The sequence below is a fragment of the Periplaneta americana genome, chromosome 4, assembly GCF_040183065.1.
Source record: "Periplaneta americana isolate PAMFEO1 chromosome 4, P.americana_PAMFEO1_priV1, whole genome shotgun sequence".
NCBI classification, from domain to species: domain Eukaryota; kingdom Metazoa; phylum Arthropoda; class Insecta; order Blattodea; family Blattidae; genus Periplaneta; species Periplaneta americana.
The window spans coordinates 183306318-183326207 of record NC_091120.1 but is presented as its reverse complement, the minus strand read 5'-3'; the positions used below and the strand labels follow the sequence as shown (position 1 = coordinate 183326207).

At 36.4% G+C, this 19890-nt stretch overlaps 1 protein-coding gene across 1 annotated transcript in view; it reads right to left on the bottom strand.

The window, feature by feature from the left end:
* Positions 1-19134, bottom strand: part of LOC138698514 (gastric triacylglycerol lipase-like) — a 59222-nt gene extending 40088 nt beyond the window's left edge. The window contains exons 1-2 of the mRNA XM_069824497.1: positions 18954-19134; positions 3019-3223 (exon numbers count right to left, since the gene is read on the bottom strand). Coding sequence (XP_069680598.1) covers positions 3019-3223; positions 18954-19049 — 301 coding nt within the window. The 5' untranslated portion in view covers positions 19050-19134. The remainder of the gene's footprint in view (positions 1-3018; positions 3224-18953) is intronic.
* Between the last annotated feature and the right edge of the window lie 756 nt (positions 19135-19890).

Below are 19890 nucleotides of genomic sequence, written 5' to 3'. Positions count from 1 at the left end.
CCTTAATTCCATCTTACACAACTTACATAATTTAGTATTTATTCTTCATTTGCTGTGAAATGTTGACTTCTTCTATAAGGACATTCAATCTGAAAATAGGTGATGTTGCTTGTTCCAGCTCAATAAAACTGCACTAAAAGTAAGGTACGTAACTTCACTCGGCAACTATGAGACTGTTCACTTAAGAAGACACTTCAGTACTGTTAATGAAATGAAACTGTACGTTCACTCCTACCCCTGACATCATGTAGCCTATCCCAACTCGCGTCATGATGATACTGATATCTTGTTTATGAAGGAATTGTTCCGTTTCTACTTATTAAGTACTACAATTCCGAAAGTGAATATCGCAAAATAGTTTTTTTTAGATGTATGGAATATAACAATTTTTTTCACATTGTACAAATAGTGAGCCGTAAGTAATACAATTCATTTCAGGGAGTTATTCTTTGAGATATTTCAAACAAAAATGAGCCATATAATTTTCTTCGATTTTGATTCTTTTACGAGATAAAATTGTTTTATATGAAATATATCATGGCGTGTTTTCGGATAGCCATTGGTTGGATTCCCAATATAACATTGTAAAATTCGTTTGGAGAACGAAAATTACATTTGTTCGGATCAAATTTCTGCAAATTTGTAGGGAAAAACTAATATTCTTTCAATCATTCTTCTTATCATTCTGCCTGACAAGTGTTAGGCCACAAGGCCTGTTATGGTCTCACATAAAATTTTCACGCCATCTCTTAGCAGGACGACCAACAGATCTTTGGCCATGTGGTACATAATCATAAATTGCCTTTGGGAGTCTAATATTACTCATTCTTTCCAAATGATGTTTCCAATTAGACTGATATTGAACAATGTAATCTAAAATGGTTGAGTTATTGGTTCCTTTAAAATTTCACAATTTCTTTTCAGATCCCACTTAGTATAGCCCGCTGTTCTTCGCATGAATCTCATTTCACAAGCCGTTATTCTGCTTTTATCTGCTTTCCTCAGTGTCCATGCTTTGGTGCCATAGCTGAGCATAGGTCATGCCAATGTGTTGTAGAGACGTATGCGGGTATGTTTCTGAACGAAGGATGGTTTCATCACAATATTTATAATGCCGAAAGCTCTTGTGTATTTATTAATTTTCTGTGATATGTCCAATTCTTAAAAAATGGAAAGATTGTAACCTAAATATGGGAAACTATTACATCTTTCTAATATTTTATTATCGAGACAAATTTTACTTTGTATTGGATATTTCCCACAGAATGCCATAATTTTTGTTTTATCTGTTGAAATTTCCATGTTGTATGTGGCTGCTACTTGCTGAAAATTGTATATTGATCTTTGGAGGTCGTCTTCTGAAAGTGCTAATAATACCAAATTATCTGAAAAGAGAATTGAATCCAATTTAAGGTGGCTGTTAATTTGTATAATATATATTTTTGTATTCAATCATTTCTCAACAGTAATCTCGCTAGACGTTTTGATTTATCTAGAGAAAATCAAAACTCGAGTGGGATTTAATTGACTATTACACGATTAGAAGAAAGTATATAAAGATTAGAAGTAACGAAGTACTCCAATACAATAAAATATTAATTGACTTACGAAAATACAACTGTCTTCAAATGTATTATTGTACCAACTCAACATTACAAATATTACGCTAGATGCATGCTAGATGGCAGCAGTGAGTTATGATTACTAGCAATGTCTTCTCGTCGAGAAGTTTTCGATCTATACACGATGGCAATGTTACTAGTCAAAAAGGCTTTGTTGATTCAGTTTCATTTTTATTAAAACAGTTGCATTCCACTTCAATTATCCGAATCCCAGTAATCAACGTCACTTGACAGATAATTTTCAATAAATCTTAATATTAAACAATCTCTGATACGTGACTATCCATAATATCATATAGCGGAAGCTATAACATAACCTAACTAATATACACAAGTGTTACAAAAGTTTTAATTAACGACGATGACATAAAAAATAAACATGAATAATTTAAAAAGGGTAATTATTATTGAATGTACAATTTTCAAATTTGAATGTGGTTGGTGGTTCAATTATTGTTATATTGGACGTGTGCGTAATAGAAGTGGAACTCGTTGATTTAGGCCTATATGGTATATTCAATTTATTCAGTGTTTCCGAATGGTGCTCTTCATTTATTTGTAAATAGGATTTCAGAAGATGCATAGGTATGATCAGTGATTTTTTATTAATTCTTGTTCTTGAATGCCAATGCGATCATATTTGAAACTGCTGTGCATCGACTGGAGTGGTTTGTAATTATATATATATATATTTTTTGACGTCCAGACCAGCGCAGTTTCAAATGTTGGCAAACAAAGAAACAAATGCTAGGGATGCGATAAAATTAAACAAATGCTAGGGACGCGATAAAATTAAACAAATGCTAGGGACGCGATAAAACTGTGCGATAAGCAGCCATGATAGGTTGAAATACGTCCTTTCGTACCGTTTTATTGGTCAAAAGTAGTATGACGTAGTAAGAGTGTAATAGTCATCATAATACAGTCCTCTCTTAAATTCACTGAGCATAGTGTGAATTCAATCAACAGCTTTTCCAAAACACGCTATGAAATGTGTCATATAAAGCAGTTTACATTTCGAAAAGGGAGCAAAAACAATAAAAGTTGTATTCAGTTGTTTTGTTTGAAATATCTCAAAGAATAATTATCTGGAATTAATGACATTAATTACGGCTCACTCTGTATAATTGGTGTGTAGAAGGAACTATGAACGTGAAAGTTATGTTACGCATCCTAAAATGTTACTAAATGATCAATTTGAACTCTTCAGAAATTGCATCAATTTGTGGCTGCAATGTTTCGTGCTTGTATAGTCTAAAATAGTTGCAAATTTAAATTTTTTTTTCTCATGTCGTCACATGAAAGTCCCCTTAATCTTCACATTAATTAAATTACTACATGATACGTATAATTGGAGGGTTAGGTCCGTATGTCTGAGTAAAATGAAATATCTCACAGAGTGCGTTGTCCTTTCCAGTATACACCCAGCTGGCGGAGCTGCCGGAAATTCCGTGTTGCAGTAACACGACTCCTTTGTCGCAGTACGTGGAATTCCTCTTACCGCGGCCGTGAGGAATGCGGTGTACAGTCAGGGCATAGCCGTCCTCGGTCACCACAGTGTGCGTCTGGGTGGGATAGCCGTTGTACACTATCATCCCCGACTGAAACGTCAGAGTAGTTGTCTGAGAGATCGTATTCCTTGAATAATTAGAATAATAGTAGGTGCCAAATCTAGGGAATCGTGTAGAGCTATTTTCAAAAATCTACAAATAATGCCCATGGCTTTTCAGTATATCTTTTCATTAATAATCTTCCTCGTATGTAATCGTGAAAACTTTGTAACTAATTCAACAGTTCATAGCATAAATACACGTCAAAAAATGACTTTCATACTCCATCGGCAAGTCTATCGTGCTATCAAAAAGGAGTGCGTTATATGGTAGTAAAAATTTTTAATAACCTCCCTATCGATATAAAAATGAAACTCAAAACATAAAATTATTTAGGGCCAAATTAAAGAAGTAGGCCTACCTAATTTCTTACGCCTTCTATTCTGTAGGTGAATTCATGACATTCAATAACACTTCATGAAATTGATACTAAAACTTTGTGTTGTACTAGTAGACTATATTGTAAATCTCGTCTATATATATTTCATCTAGACTGTGACTATAAATTAAGATTTTATAATAGTATTAAGTTTTTTGACTTGTTCCATATTCTAGCTGTAAGCATGTATGAATACTATGGAATGTTAATAAATACAATACAATACAATACAGCTTATAAAGTTGTTTATATTCTGATTGTTATAAAGAACGACACTTCCCGCGTTTAAGTTAAAACGTTAGGGACAACCTTGCCAATGAGGAACAAGAGATGTTATACCTGCTAGACAGGATGTTTTTACAACACGTTAACGTTCTTTGTTATCCTCCCTCAGTGTAGTTCCGCTTGTAACTTAGTTAAGTTCAGTTTTTAAATGCGTCACTTATAATTATTTTTAATTCATTCAGGATAATGGATGTTTAAATGCTGGTGTTGGCGTGTTTAAGTATTATTTTGTATTTAATAGAACTGAAGGTTAGACGGAAACAAAAATTGAACTCCAAAAATTTGAAAATTGAGAATTTGTCGACATATTGTGAAAGAGGATACGGGCTTCCGTTTGAGAATATTAAACTTGAAAAAATAAATCATAGTACACTTTAATGAGGCGTCAAAATTTAGGATTCTTACGAAGAACAAGTGAAGTCCAAGTGAAGGAAGTAACACTCAAAGTCCAAATCCAGTTGAAACGTAGTGTTACTAATTATGTATTTATTTACTTTACACTACAAATGTGCGATGACCACGATCATTTTTGTTAATAAATTAATTTATTAATTACAGAAATCCAGTATGTAAAAAAAAAAATGGAACAAATTTCATAGTGAGTGTGATATGTGCAAAAATGTGAATAAAAAACGAAGAATTGGCAGATAATTTGATTCTAATGAGAAGATCTGTGCCATGAATGATATTGCGGGAGAGGGCAGCAACTGTCAACACTTGAAGAGTCTAGAAAATGTTACACAAGCGAAACGGAGAAGTATATCACACACGCTAAACGAAGAAAATTATCATTATAGTTTAATCGTCATGCCGGACTTTGAAGAATCTGTCCTGGTTTTGTCATGACTTCATTGAAAAACGTTACACTAAGGTGCATTGTTGAAAAATTAAAGAACCAAACTAGTTTAAAGTCAAATTGTTGGATCATTATTTCAGGACAGATATTATTGCAACTTTTATATCTGCAGTGCCTGGGAAAAGTGAGTCAGTCAGTTTCCACAAACCTTTTTTGATAATTTGACAACTTACATTGGTTTATGTTGATTTGATTTTTTTCTTTATGAATTATCGTAATGGGAGAAATACTTATGTCTCTTTTTCCAAGCGAGCAGATATTCCTTAAGTTGCCAATAAATTATCAAAAAAGGTTTGTGGAAACTGACTTATGTCACCAGGCACTGCAGACATATTGAAACAAGTTTTCTAAATATTAATTTAAATAAATGGCCACGCTTTAAACTTAAAATTATTTATTATCCAAAACTCAATTTGTGAAATTGATAGTTCTTTCCGTGTACCCTTCAGGTAGTCGAGGAAATTACATACACTTTGATATCAAAGCAACCTTGTGTTTTTTCATATGTATTTCCAGAGTGAATGGAAGACAATTTCCGTTAGACATGTTTTGGAGAGGACACTTACAGCGATGGTTGTGTCTAAAAGTGCTGTTATAGTTACACGAAACAAGAAGAATTGGGAGAAGAGCTTAAAAGTACTTCCATAAAGGAAAGTATTCGCGACTCTCCTTTTGCAACATTGTATACATTTAAACAGGAAGTTTTAACACTGATAATACACTCAGGGACAAAAAAAAACCGGACACTTCTATATTTGCTTGTATTTTGTTACCAATTGTTTCAAAATGAAACAAAACCCATTTTAATAAAATAATGTTTCATTTAGCACCTTATACGACAACATTTGAAAAAAAATCTCTGATGAGAAAATTTACAAAAAATTACAAAGGGCGTATAACTATGGCATCGTTTGGTCTAACTGTTTTTTTTTTCATTTTATGGTGCCTTAAACATTAAAAACTCTTTTTAGTAACGGGTATTACCCCCTCTGGCTTGAATAACTGCATCCATACGTCTTGGCATGCTCTCAATTAGGTTAGCAATGTCTTCTTGAGGAATAAGTTCCCATTTTTCGCCAAGTGCTCGCCTCAACTCTTGTAACGATTCTGGTCTCGGTCGTCTATTCTTAACACGACGTCCCGGCATGTCCCACACGTGTTCAATTGGGTTCATGTCTGGACTCATTGCTGGCCATGGAAGAACATGGATTCCCACTTCTTGGAGATAATCTCCGACCGCATGGGCAATATGCAGCCGTGCATTATCAAGCATTAAAACAAAATTATCGCCTACAAATTGGCAAAATAGCACAACATGATCAGCCAAACATTCATTTATATACCTATCAGCTGTTAGTCTTCCATTTTCAACAAAAACCAACTCTGTACGAGCATCCGTACACACTCCTGCCCAAACCATCACTCCACCACCTCCATACGGCACATTTTCGGAAATGCAACACCTTGAAAATCGTTCTCCCCTCCTTCTCCAAACTCTTTCACGTCCATCAGGTGAGCACAGATTGAAACGGAACTCATCGGTGAACAGAATACAGCTCCACTGTCCATTTCTCCAATCCCTGTGATCATTTGCAAAACGCAGTCGTTCAACTCGATGCATCCTGAGAAGTCTGGGACCAGTTGTAGGTCTACTTGATATCAGTCCACTTGCTTCCAACCTCCTTCTATCTGTTTTGGCCGAAATTGGGCGTCCATGCATGTTAACAAATTGCTGGGCTACACTAGTAGCTGGCAGGTTGCGCTCCCTAAGAACTCTCAACACCATATACCTGTCTTCATTTGGATTTGTAGCTCTTGGACGACCCGAACCTGGTCTTCTGATATATTCTAGGGTCTCTCTATAGCGTTTTATGGCATCATGGGTTGTGCTTCTAGCCATATTCATAACATTTGCAATGTAACGTACACTGCGTCCATCATCGTAAAGGGCTACAGCTCGAGCCACATCTTCAGGTCGCATCTTGTTTTAAGACACATGTTACAACCCCACTTAAACTCAGAAAATGTAAAAATAAAGAAATAACGAATGATAACGATAATGAAGCACAAAATGGTTGAGACAAAATTGTTATATCTGAGACTCCGAAAGCAAAATTGGAATATTTGGTTGTAATGGCTTGTTTATAAAACAAAAAACAATCAGCAATGTATACACGTCTCCATAACAACAGGTGGCTACCATAATATTGTATGAGAAGATAATGTTTTGCAAAATACCAGCAAATATTAAAGTGTCCGGTTTTTTTGTCCCTGAGTGTATTTGCTAAATATAAATAAAGAAAGTTTTACACCCAGTTTAGACGATATTTTGCCGATAGCTCGTAAAATAGGAAACACTAAAAAAGAAATTTACGTACTTCATTGCAAAAAGTACTGAAAACTATTGGCCCCAATATAGCAGAAAAGAGACGAGAACAATAAGAAATGGTATGGAACGTCGCTGGTTGAGGATCTAACTGAAGGGCTAGAGGCGGAAGAATCGATGCAATTTCAGAAGTATTTTATATGGTACTTACCACATGACATATTCATAGATAAATTAAATAGGCTAGGAACAGATAAAAGTGTGATGCTTTGAATCTAAGAATTCTTAAAAGGTAGAACCCAGAGAGTTACAGTAGGTCACGATTCTCTTGCAAAAAAAAAAAGGCACTAAAATCCTGCCCTATGTTTGTGAAGTACCCTACAGTCGAACATTAACCATCATACGACAGAAGGAAAAGGACACTTATAAAAAATCTCTGCAATATAACATAAGCTCCTCTGAATGGAAAGACAATGTAACTTCGGTACCAGATTGGCCAAGGAGAGAAGCAGTTGCCAAAGTGTGATGCTTTGAATCTAAGAATTCTTAAAAGGTAGAACCCAGAGAGTTACAGTAGGTCACGATTCTCTTGCAAAAAAAAGGCACTAAAATCCTGCCCTACGTTTGTGAAGTACCCTACAGTCGAGTATTAACCATCATACGACAGAAGGAAAAGGACACTTATAAGAAATCTCTGCAATATAGCAAACGCTCCTCTGAATGGAAAGACAATGTAACTTCGGTACCAGATTGGCCAAGGAGAGAAGCAGTTGCCAAAGTGTGATGCTTTGAATCTAAGAATTCTTAAAAGGTAGAACCCAGAGAGTTACAGTAGGTTACGATTCTGTTGCAAAAAAAAGGGTACTAAAATCCTGCCCTATGTTTGTGAAGTACCCTACAGTCGAACATTAACCATCATACGACAGAAGGTAAAGGACACATAAAAAATCTCTGCAATATAACATAAGCTCCTCTGAATGGAAAGACAATGTCACTTCGGTACCAGATTGGCCAAGGAGAGAAGCAGTTGCCAAATTCCGATTAGCAACTGGACATGATTGCTTGGGTAAACATCTATGCCGCATTGGTTTACTCCAGAATCCTAACTGCCCACTCTGTCACCAGAACATCATAATGGACTCAGACCATCTAATGGATTGTCCCAATCTGTCCTCAACAACATTGGTAGAGAAGTATTGGGAAACAAGAGAGAAGATGATGGCCCTCCAAATATAAAATTTGTTACCCTTTCTTTCATGTTATATATTTATTTATGTACCCTTCTCACTGTTTGTTTATTTGTATATTTGTTTACTTGTTTTGTAGGTGGTCCTTACGTGCGTTCACTTTTGAATATTGCATGTTGCCATTATCACGGCTAAAGATAAACTCTACAGCCCTGCATTAAATAAATAAAAATAAAACAGTAGGTCACGAAATATCGGAAATTGTATGAATTTACAGCTATGTCAGAGGGTAGCATTTTAGGGTTCTTAAGGCCCATTCACAATGAAAATTAAACATAACCGTAACATAAACACAGAAGTTTGCGCCCAGGCTACCAAATGAGATCATTCATAATGATTCACATAAGCATTGACATAAACATTACCGTAAGACGTTAACATGAAAGTTTGCAAACTCCAAACTTTCATGTTTATGCTTACGTGATTTGCAAACAGAACACAATCGTGAAGCGCTGAAGTATACGACAGAATATGAGGAAGTGGCGTCGTTGTTATGTTTCCATGGTTACCAAGTATGTTTGCGGTTATGTTTATGTTCCCATCGTGAATGATGGTATGACTTCTTGATTTTACTGTAACGTTTAGTTAACGCTTCCGTTATGTTTAATTTTCATTGTGAATGGGCCTTTACTCTTCATGATATAAGTAAATGACTAATGCCAAAATATTACATCCAATGTGAGACTATGTGCATACGAATGCATTGTCTATTGAAAAATTAGAAATAGTTCAGATGTGGATGCTATTCAAACGGATTTTAATAAAATTTATAAATGGGCATTAATGCATAGGATGAAGATGAATAGTTCTAAAAGTAAATCAAAAACATTTTGTAAAATTCGAGAGGAAATTTGTTTAAATTACGAATTCAATTTGTGATGTAATTCCGCAAGAACAATGTAAATACTTAGGAGTATATTTCAACTCCAAACTTTCTTGGGAAGGGCAGGGTGTTAATGGTACGGGAAAAAATTGAATTTTCCGGCCCTCCAAAAGCCAAGCCACCCACATGCATAACTAATTTCTGTGCAGATAGAGATAGTGAACAAACATTGTTACAAAAGGTTGTTGGGGAATTCCATTTAAGTCGAGTATACCGGAGTATACAATTAAGCCACACTGTATTACTTGATAAACATTATCTGTGTGTCATTGTGGGTAAATTATGGTACAACGGCAAGAATTTGAATATGTAGGCTTACCGAGAAATTATTTCTACTGTCAAACTCGCTAGAAAGTACTCGTAACCAAGGAAGTACTCGTATTGTGTGTGTCCTTACTTCAATGCATGGACTGTAAAATACGAGTATTATCTAATTTAGATAAGTGTTATTTCCACACTTGACTACTATGGTATGCGGGCGGTTCGGGTTGGATTCACATTTAGGACTGGAAGTTTTCTTTGATGAACTACTTTTCTTCCCTCCTATACCTAGTAAAGTGATTTGTTTGTATTTTACGCCAGTATCATCGATCTCGTGGAAAGGGGGTAGAAAATGGTGTTTCCAGTGCTCAACCGTTAATCCAAAGGTATACTTACTTACTTACTGGCTTTTAAGGAACCCGGAGGTTCATTGCGCAAGATTAATCCAGTCTCTACCATCATATCCTACCTCCCTCAAATCCATCTTAATATTATCTTCCCATCTACGTCTCAGCCTCCCCAAAGGTCTTTTGCCCTCCGGCCTCCCAACTAACACTCAATATGCATTTCTGGATTCGCCCATACGTACTACATGTCCTGTCATCTCAAACGTCTGGATTTTATGGTCCTAATTATGTCAGGTGAAGTATACAATGCGTGCAGTTCTGTGTTGTGTAACTTTCTTCATTCTCCTGTAACTTCTTCCCTCTTAGCCCCAAATATTTTCCTAAGCACCTTATTCCCAAACACCCTTAATCTCTGTTCCTCTCTCAAAGTTTCACAACCATAAAGAACAACCGGTAATATAACTGTTTTATAAATTCTAACTTTGTTTTTTTGACAGAAGACTAGATGACAAAAGCTTTTTCAACCGAATAATAACACGCATTTCCCATATTTATTCTGCGTTTAATTTCCTCCCGAGTGCCATTTATATTTGTTACTGTTGCTCCAAGATATTTGAATTTTTCCACCTCTTCGAAAGATAAATCTCCAATTTTTATAGTTCCATTTCGTACAATATTCTGGTCACGAGACATAATCATATACTTAGCCTTTTCGGGATTTATTCCAACCCTATCGCTTTACTTGCTTCAACTAGAATTTCCGCGTTTTCCCTAATCGTTTGTGGATTTTCTCCTAGCATATTCACGTCATCCGCATAGACAAGAAGGTGATGTAACCCATTCAACTCCATACCCTGTCTATTATCCTGAACTTTCCTAATGGCATATTCTAGAGCGAAGTTAAAAAGTAAAGGTGATAGTGCATCTCCCTGCTTTAGCCCGCAGTGAATTGGTATAGCCAAGTTAATATTAGAAACGTTAGTAAAAATAAAATGATGTCCCTGTACAAACTCCCCTTAAGAACCATTGTTTTGAGTTACCGAAAGAAAGGAATTTCAAAGAACTAATCAATATAGATAAACATTTCATCCAACTAGAATGAATTTCATGTGGTATATGCAAAACACAATATACAGATCTTCTTTTTTTAAAATTTGTCGTTATTGGTTGAGTAGTTTTCAAAATTAAAACATTTGATTGGTAACCTGTCAGTTTTGGTCACTTCAGTCTTCAACCTCTTCTTAAAACGTCCGTCACAGAATTCTGTTTCACAGCGTTCTATTTGTATTCGGCCTAAAGAATCTTCGCTCCAAAAATTCGTTTTCGGCATGCAGTCTGCCTGCCTTTCCGTTTCTGTTTTTTCTGTGTTTAGCAATTGAAAACATAACATTCTACTCGTAAATATGCTAAGTGCTAATTTTTCAAATTTCATATTATTCTATCAATTAAAGGAACATCCATATGAGAATATTATACTAAATTGTGTTTGTCGTAGCTAACTGTGATTCATTCATGCGCCAAAAGACGGTGTTGCAGATATCTCAACATGCATTCCGGTGTGTTTTTCATCAGTATGTCAGAAAGTTGTATTTGGCTCTTAGCATATATTCAGAATGTTAGGTACTCATCCATTGGTCAGATTTTGTTCTTATTTACTACTCATGAGTCTATTTATTTTTAAATAATGCACATGAAATATAATAAAGTTTACTAAAATATTAATAGATTTATTTGAAATAAAAAATAAAACATGGCTATGAACTCTAAATCGATAAGAATGTTTTACTATTTAATTACTACTACTACTTCCACAATTTGGGACATCTGGCCGACATCTACGGCTGACTAATAGGATCCAGAATACAAAGCAAACGTTAACTTAAAAATAAAGTACAATATGATTTCGGAGAAACATGACATAAGAGTACAGTGAAGTATAATTGAAATGAAGTAAATAATATTATGTAGTGTTATATAAGTGACTGTTACTATTAAATACGAGAAAAATTCGTATCGGCACCGGGAATCGAACCCAGGACCTCTCAGCTCTGCGCGCTGAGCGCTCTTACCAACTGTGCCATGCCGGGACACGATCCACGGCGCCGGCCGAACCCCTCTCGTAATGCTATTTTACGGCGGTACTTTGATTCCAGCGATCTAATATACTGTAGAATAGAATATCTGTATTTGGATTTATTGTGTATTGTAATTTATTGTAATTTATGAAAAATTGTAAGCTTCTCTTTTCTCTTTGTTACAGGTAATGTACAGCGTAGCATTGCAGCTTTTCACCTCGTACTGGGGGGACCACAGAATATGAAACGTATGTATGAACCCGCATCCCAATATGTAGGATTATGAGTTGTTAATTTTTCGTATTTGGTTGCGTAAGGAATAAGTCCATTACTGTACTCTTGGAATGATAGTCGAGGAATATACAAATTGGGTAAAAAGTAAAGAACAATGCTGTAAATTTCTTATTTCTAATTTTATGAAGAAACTATTTACACAAACGTTGTAGGATTTCAAAGAAGGAACATTTTGAACATGTTTTCAAATAATATGCTTTTCATTTATAAAAAGTGTGCCAATGACTGTTTTTTTTTTTCAAAAGGCACCATGTACTTATTCCCCCATTTTTTAATTCTTCAGGTCTCAGTATGTACAAAATCATATTTTTTACCATTCATAAACTATTGTTTTTAAAAATTATCTCTTTCAGTGAAAATTTGTGTGTACACACTAAGGAAAATTCTAATGGTTCAGTTCATCAATCTGAGGAGACTTTGGATTAAACAATTGCAGACAGAGCTAGTAGAAACAAGTGAATAAAGCTAATAAAAACAATTTAATAACAATATTAATATTATTTAAATTTATAGTTTAAAACTACACATTGTAGGATATGCATAATTGAAATTTAACTGCAATAAATATAATATATGGATTTAAAAGAAAGAAAACCCATTAAAACCAAAATTAGCATTCTTGTGTTGTATCACGTGTTGATTTCAGTTCACAAAAGGTGCTCAAAATGGCCCCATATACTGCCAAACAATGCATAAATCTGTTTTAGAAATCGTTTGTTCTCACATCCCTAATGCCAATCATGAAGATAATATATAGAAGAAATGAATCTGAATATAAAGCAATGTGTATCTGTAGTAACATACGAGACTCAAAATACGACATTAAAAAAGTCTACTAGATGGACTAACGTGTTATTAAGAGAGCTGGAAGTGAGGACATAAAACGTTGCCATTGTATAACACACCAGACTGGCTTAGATTTATTTAAACTTCTCTCATAGAAAAATATGTGTAGTCCTACCATAGATCGCCTGCCGCTACTCTACACAGCTGCTATGTTTGGCTCTACATTTAACAATCCTATATTTCCGAACAATAATTATTGTTTTCTGAACGAAAACTTGTAAAATCTAAACAAAGATCGTGACTAACAGACGAAAATTTACAAGTTGTATTAAGAGTGGCAATTTGTGATGTATTTTCTAATACAGTAAAAATAAAAGTGAAATAAAATACAGTGCGATCGAAAAGTCCCTCCGCACCTATATTAGTTCTAGTAACCCTAGAATACAACCCCGTAAAAAGTTGGCACTCCCCCATTCATTCCGGTTTGGCAACATCACACCTCCAGGCCATCATATGCTTAGCGGCCAGTGCTACCACTTGAATTCTCTACCAAATACACTTGAATTCTCTGCCTAGTGGATTCTCGGCTACACAAGCACTGCGGAGAGACTTCTCGATCGCACTATATAATCTGTCCGTCTATAAACAAATATTGTGTAGCCTACGTCAGATGACTGGGTTGAGAGTAGAGCTGGGGACGGAGCGAGTAGAACTATTGAGTTACTCGGTTCTATCGGTTTAAGTGCTTGGCAGCGGAGTTACTCGGTTAACCGTAGCCGTTACCGGTCAGTTCAAATGTTCAGAGTTCACGTGTTTTACTTAATTCTAGCAGACAACAACGTAGGTACTGTTGTATTTAAATATTTTCTGCTGCAGGAATTATTTCCTTATCCCCAAGGCGGACTGAAAGGCCTCTAGTATTGAAGAGGAGTTCATCCTATTATATGACCTGTCACGTGGGCCTAATGAACACTGACAGTCTGAACATATTACTGTACATAATAATAACAATAATAATAATAATAATAATAATAATAATAATAATAATAACAATAATAATATAATAATGATATTATTATTACTATTAATATTATTATTATCATCATATTAGAGTATTTGATTAATATTGAAATGTGTTAAAAAAGGAAGTTCATTATATTTTTCTTCTATTTGTGTTTATTGGATTTGTGTTACCTCATCAGCAGAGGGCGGATCAGAGTGACCAGGTTCCGTGGCTACATGTTACTGATGCAGAGAGCAGAATGTCTCGGCACGTGTTCCCTAGGTACAGACAGTGGGTAAAAAATTATACAGTATGTAGTAGGAACATCACGTTGCGCAAACAGGTGGCGTATGCTACTACTAGTGAAAGCAAATGCGAAGTTATTATTTGGGAATACGAGGTATCCGATGAAGTACGCATAATAGTGGGCCTACAGTTCAACAGAGCAGTTAGGAACGAGCGTGTGCTATTGGTGTGTTATTTATAAACTGTCAGAATGCCTAAGGAAAAATGTGTACAAAGTGAAAAAAGTGAATGCTTGTACACCAGTTCGGAGTTATTATCTTCAGCAGTGAAGGAGAAATTATTACGTGTAATATATGTAAAGTGACGTTAAGAGCTACGAAAAAAATGACAATTAGAAAGGCACTGCAACAGCAGAAATCACAGGGAATATATACAAGAGGGGTCTACACCTGTGGAGTAACGCGTCTGGCCGCGAAACCAGATGGCCCGGGTTCGATTCCCGGTCGAGGCAAGTTACCTGGTTGAGGTTATTTCCGGGGTCTTCCCTCAACCAAATTGAGCAAATGCTGGGTAACTTTCGGTGCTGGACCCGGATTTATTTCACCGGCATTATCACCTTCATCTCATTCAGACGCTAAATAACCGAAGATGTTGATAAAGCGTCGCAAAAGAAGCTACTAAAAAATATAAAAGAGGATCCGTCAACATCGGATACAAAGGTAATTGTAGGAACACTTATATCTAACTCTACTGGAAAGAAATATTTACTAACGTGCTGTATTCTCTAATGCCATGGGTATTTTGTGTCCTACTGGTATCAGGTATAATAATGTACTTCTTTTTATGCTGCGCCCTATATGATAAAGGCGGCCATGGACATAAAAATAATATATCCTAAGTTGGTTCACCTTACTTGCTTAGCACATTGACTCCATAGGGTGGTGGAAGTAATTCGCTCTTCTTATAGTGACGTCGATAGTTTTGTAGGTAATGTTAAGAAATTTTTTCTGAGAGAACCTTCCCGAATGCAGAAATTCAAGGAAATCGCTCCCAGGGTTCCTCTTCCACCAAACCCCATAATAACAAGATGGGGTAGTTGGCTGGAGGCTGCCTTCTATTATGCCACATATTATGTTCAATTTGTGAAGGTGATCAATAGTTCAGATTCTACAAAGGCACATTTAATTGAAATAGCAAAATCCCTAATTTCAGATGGTCTTGCGACCAGTTTAGATTTCATACAGAATAACTTTTGTCCTTACCGAAAGCCATAACGTTGTTACAAATATCTGATTTACACATGCCAAAGGCTATAAACATATAGAAGAAATATCTGTAAAACTTAAGGAAACCAAAGCTGGAAGTTACGAAAAAAGTGAACGAGAAACTTCAGAATGTGTTAGCAAAACATAATGGTTTTTCAATCATGTGTGGCGTGCGAGATGTGTTGCTGTTGCAAGAAACAAATAGAGCCCACGAGATCAAACAGTGAAAGAAATATATCAGATATTGATATTGATCTTCCTGATATAATATATTATTCGTATGCACCTATTACGTCTTGCGATGTCGAAAGGAGTTTCTCACGATATAATTTTTGTTCAAGTGAGAGACGCAGAACGTCCACTTTCAACAATCTCCACATGTACATTATTGTCCACTGCAATGCACAGATTACGTAGTATTCACTTTACACTTACGTACAATGTAGTGTTTTATAACGGAGTACAAATTCACAGCCGTCATGTACAGCACAGTGTACGCATTCTTTTGACACAACTGTGCGGACATTGCAGGTACGCGCCCGCTGTGTACTTCTGGAGTCACCGTCTATGCTTCAACATAAACAGACTATAGTAAATGGTTAGTAAACTTGTAAGAACAGTCACTCTGATCCGTCCTCTGCTCATCAGTCATCATTTTATTTGTATTTATTTCTACGAATTATGTTACCTAATTACTTTAATTTATCAATAATATTACTATTCACCAAAGGGAACATGGTTGTATTGAAGGCTAGTAATGTTATAAAATAAATAAACATTATGTTCTTCAGTTTAAGATTCCACGTTTTATTGATTATTTTATCCACTTTCCGTAATTGTAAATAATTCTGTGTGTTATTTTTAAGTGTTTTAGGCAACGCTTCATGGAGCCCGTTTCTATCATCTTTTTTACTTAGCTGAGCGTTTAACGTTTACCTCACATGTTAATTTATTAGCTGTTAGTATTAAAATTATTTTATCAATTTTATTTCGTCCATCATATACTGGGTGTTCATTTCAAAGTGTGTCATGACGTCACTGTTGTGAGTCAGCGATTTGAAGCGAGTTTCAGCTTATATGTTAGAGAAGTTGTCTATTATTTAAGACGTTCTTCAATCTGAACTTGAGAACGTGTACGGTATAACTTGAACGTCGTAGCAACAGATGGCGGTCTGTACGGTCTGTATGCTACCATAACCTCTTTCGAACTGTGTTTTCTGCGGCCAAGTCGTACGCAGGGTATTTGTTATCGGCTGCGTACGGTAACATTCCACAACACAAATCAAATGCTCCGTGTCCATGTTGTCCGTCGAAGTTAATGTCAACAAATACGTAAGTAATCGTCTTAACCCTCTCCCCATATCCCGACAGTAAGAAAAAAATCCACCTCAGTACATGTTTCCATACAGTTCACATTCTTGCCACTACCGGCGTTACCGTACATATCGGTAAGTACTCTTCAGAATGAACGCCGTACTTGCTAGGCAACGTCTCTGACATATAGGTTATACACCTCTGCGGAAGTGTAGGAAGATTGAATTCTCTAGGCTCATCGACTAGCCATATGACGGGATACAGCGAGCCATGACACACTTTGAACTGAACACCCACTATAACAACACTGAAAGTTAAATAGGCCTTTCATACAAAATAACTCCGCAAATAGTTGTAATCACTCAAATGAAATCTGTAACCGCCATTTTACAATGAAGAGAAGAACTTTTTTCTCGTAATTGGCAAAGCGAAAGCTCTTTACTGCAACGCTTTTAAAACACGCTTGGTTTCACTGTCAAAGTACGTTCTAAAATCGACTCAATCTGTCTAAAATTTAAATCTGCCGCCACAAATTTGTACTCGGTACAGTACTTGGTTCAACCGAGTAATGGCGTCACAGTAACTGCTCCGAACCGAACCGCTCCGTCCCCAGCCCTAGTTGAGAATACGTCACTGGGATCCGAACGGAATGCTCTATACTGGGTGTTCAGTTCAAAATGTGTCATTGCTCGCTGTATGCCGTCATGTGGCTAGCCGATGAGCCTAGAGAATTCAATCTTCCTACACTTCCGCAGAGGTGCATAACCTAAGAGGCAGAAAAGTTGCCTAGCAAGTACGGCGTTCATTCTGAAGAGTACATACCGATACGTACGGTAACGCCGGTAGTGGCAGGGATGTGAACTGTTTGGAAATAAGTACTGTCAGGATATGGGGAGAGGGTTAAAACGATTACTTACGTATTTGTTGACACTAACTTCGACGGTCAACATGGACACGGAGTATTTGATTTGTATTGTGGAATGTTACCGTACGCAACCGATGATAACAAATACCCTGCGTACGACTTGCCGGCGCAAAACAGTTCGAAAGAGGTTATGGTAGCACACAGACGGTACAGACCGCCTTCTGTTGCTACGACGTTCAAGTTATACCGTACACGTTCTCAAGTTCAGATTGAAGAACGCCTTAAATAATAGGCAACTTCTCTAACATATAAGCTGAAACTCGCTTCAAATCGGTGACCCAACAACAGTGACGTCATGACACACTTTGAAATGAACACCCAGTACTCCTCGATTGATATTGTGTATTGTGTATTGCGGCTTGCACCCAGGGATGTCATCGTGAGTACAAATTTGCCGGCGGCTGGCCTAGAGCGCACAGTCTTCTACTGGGTGTTCATTTCAAAGTGTGTCATGACGTCACTGTTGTGAGTCAGCGATTTGAAGCGAGTTTCAGCTTATATGTTAGAGAAGTTGCCTATTATTTAAGGCGTTCTTCAATCTGAACTTGAGAACTTGTACGGTATAACTTGAACGTCGTAGCAACAGATGGCGGTCTGTACGGTATGTGTGCTACCATAACCTCTTTCGAACTGTGTTTTGCGCCGTCAAGTCGTACGCAGGGTATTTGTTATCATCGGTTGCGTACGGTAACATTCCACAACACAAATCAAATGGTCCATGTCCATGTTGACTGTAGAAGTTAATGTCAACAAATACGTAAGTAATCGTCTTAACCCTCTCCCTCATATCCCGACAGTAAGAAAAAAAAACTCACTTCAGTACGTGCTTCCAAACAGTTCACATTCTTGCCACTACTGGCGTTACCGTACGTATCGGTAAGTAGCTAATCTTCAGAATGAACGCCGTACTTCCTAGGCAACTTCTCTCGCATTTATGTAATACGCCTTTGCAGAAGTGTAGGAAAATTGAATTCTCTAGGCTCATCGGATAGCCACATGACGACATACAGCGAGCCATGACACATTTTGAGCTGAACACCCAGTATGGCTGCTATCTTTCGCCAAAATAAAGATATACATGAATCTACACTTGAGAACCTACTAATTGGATTTTTATTGCGATATCGCCCGAGACTTTCCGCTATTATTAGGTTATCACGTTATTTCACTGTTATTGAATTTTTTAAATAAAATTAGCTTCGTAGATTAAAGTACGTATGTAGACTCACCACGTCCAGAAATTCCTCGGGATTGTCTTTGCTGTCACCAATCACCTCCTTGTACAACGCGAGTACAAGTACAATCAAACTTAAGTTCCTGGGCATGATGGTTTCCCTTAGTGTTTGTCTCTCATATTTCTGTGTATGTAATACTAGCGGTTTGCCACGTTTCACGACACTGTAAACAGGATGCAGGTTTTGCATGTAGAAAAAAAAAAGACTCAAATTAGAGCGCGAGCGATAATATTGAGCGAATCGCAACTATGTCACTTTAATGGGCAATTGTCGTCCTTGAACGAAGTCGTCCTTGCCTTGTTTGTTTCGGTTTCTAGCGATTAGAGCAGGCTTGTCAGAAATCAGACTCTAAATGTGCAGTTATGTGCGCGGATCGCCGGTCTGTGCAGGTTGCATCAATCAAGCGTTGCTCTTACACGTTCTTAGCTGGAGGGGTGTACAATAATCTATTCTGCGCTTCTAGGGTTGGATTAAATAGACATTTGGACATTATAAACACACTTAGCAGAAGGAAAAAAAACACGGTTATTATCAGTGTCTATATTTGACAATTGTAATACAAGATACTTTAGGCTTACTCAGTTATACTTCACAAAGTAGTGGTTTGTAAAGCATAATTTATTAATATGATTTTTATACAGTATTTGAAGAAAAAAATTGGGGTAATTTCGAAACAACAAGAAACGAACAAGTATTTCATTTTACGTAGTAGGTTCTAATTATTTTAAAGTAATAGACCCTACTCTTTCATTGTTCGTCAAGCATTATTACTTACTGTGACCATTGGTACACAAATGTCGAAGAAAATATTATACTCCCAATTAATTACATGCAGTAGGACATTGTGAAGTTTTTATACTGAAATCATTTCTTTGCTGTATGTCAATATAAATTACTATTAATATAAATAAATATAAATTAAGCTTAGAAT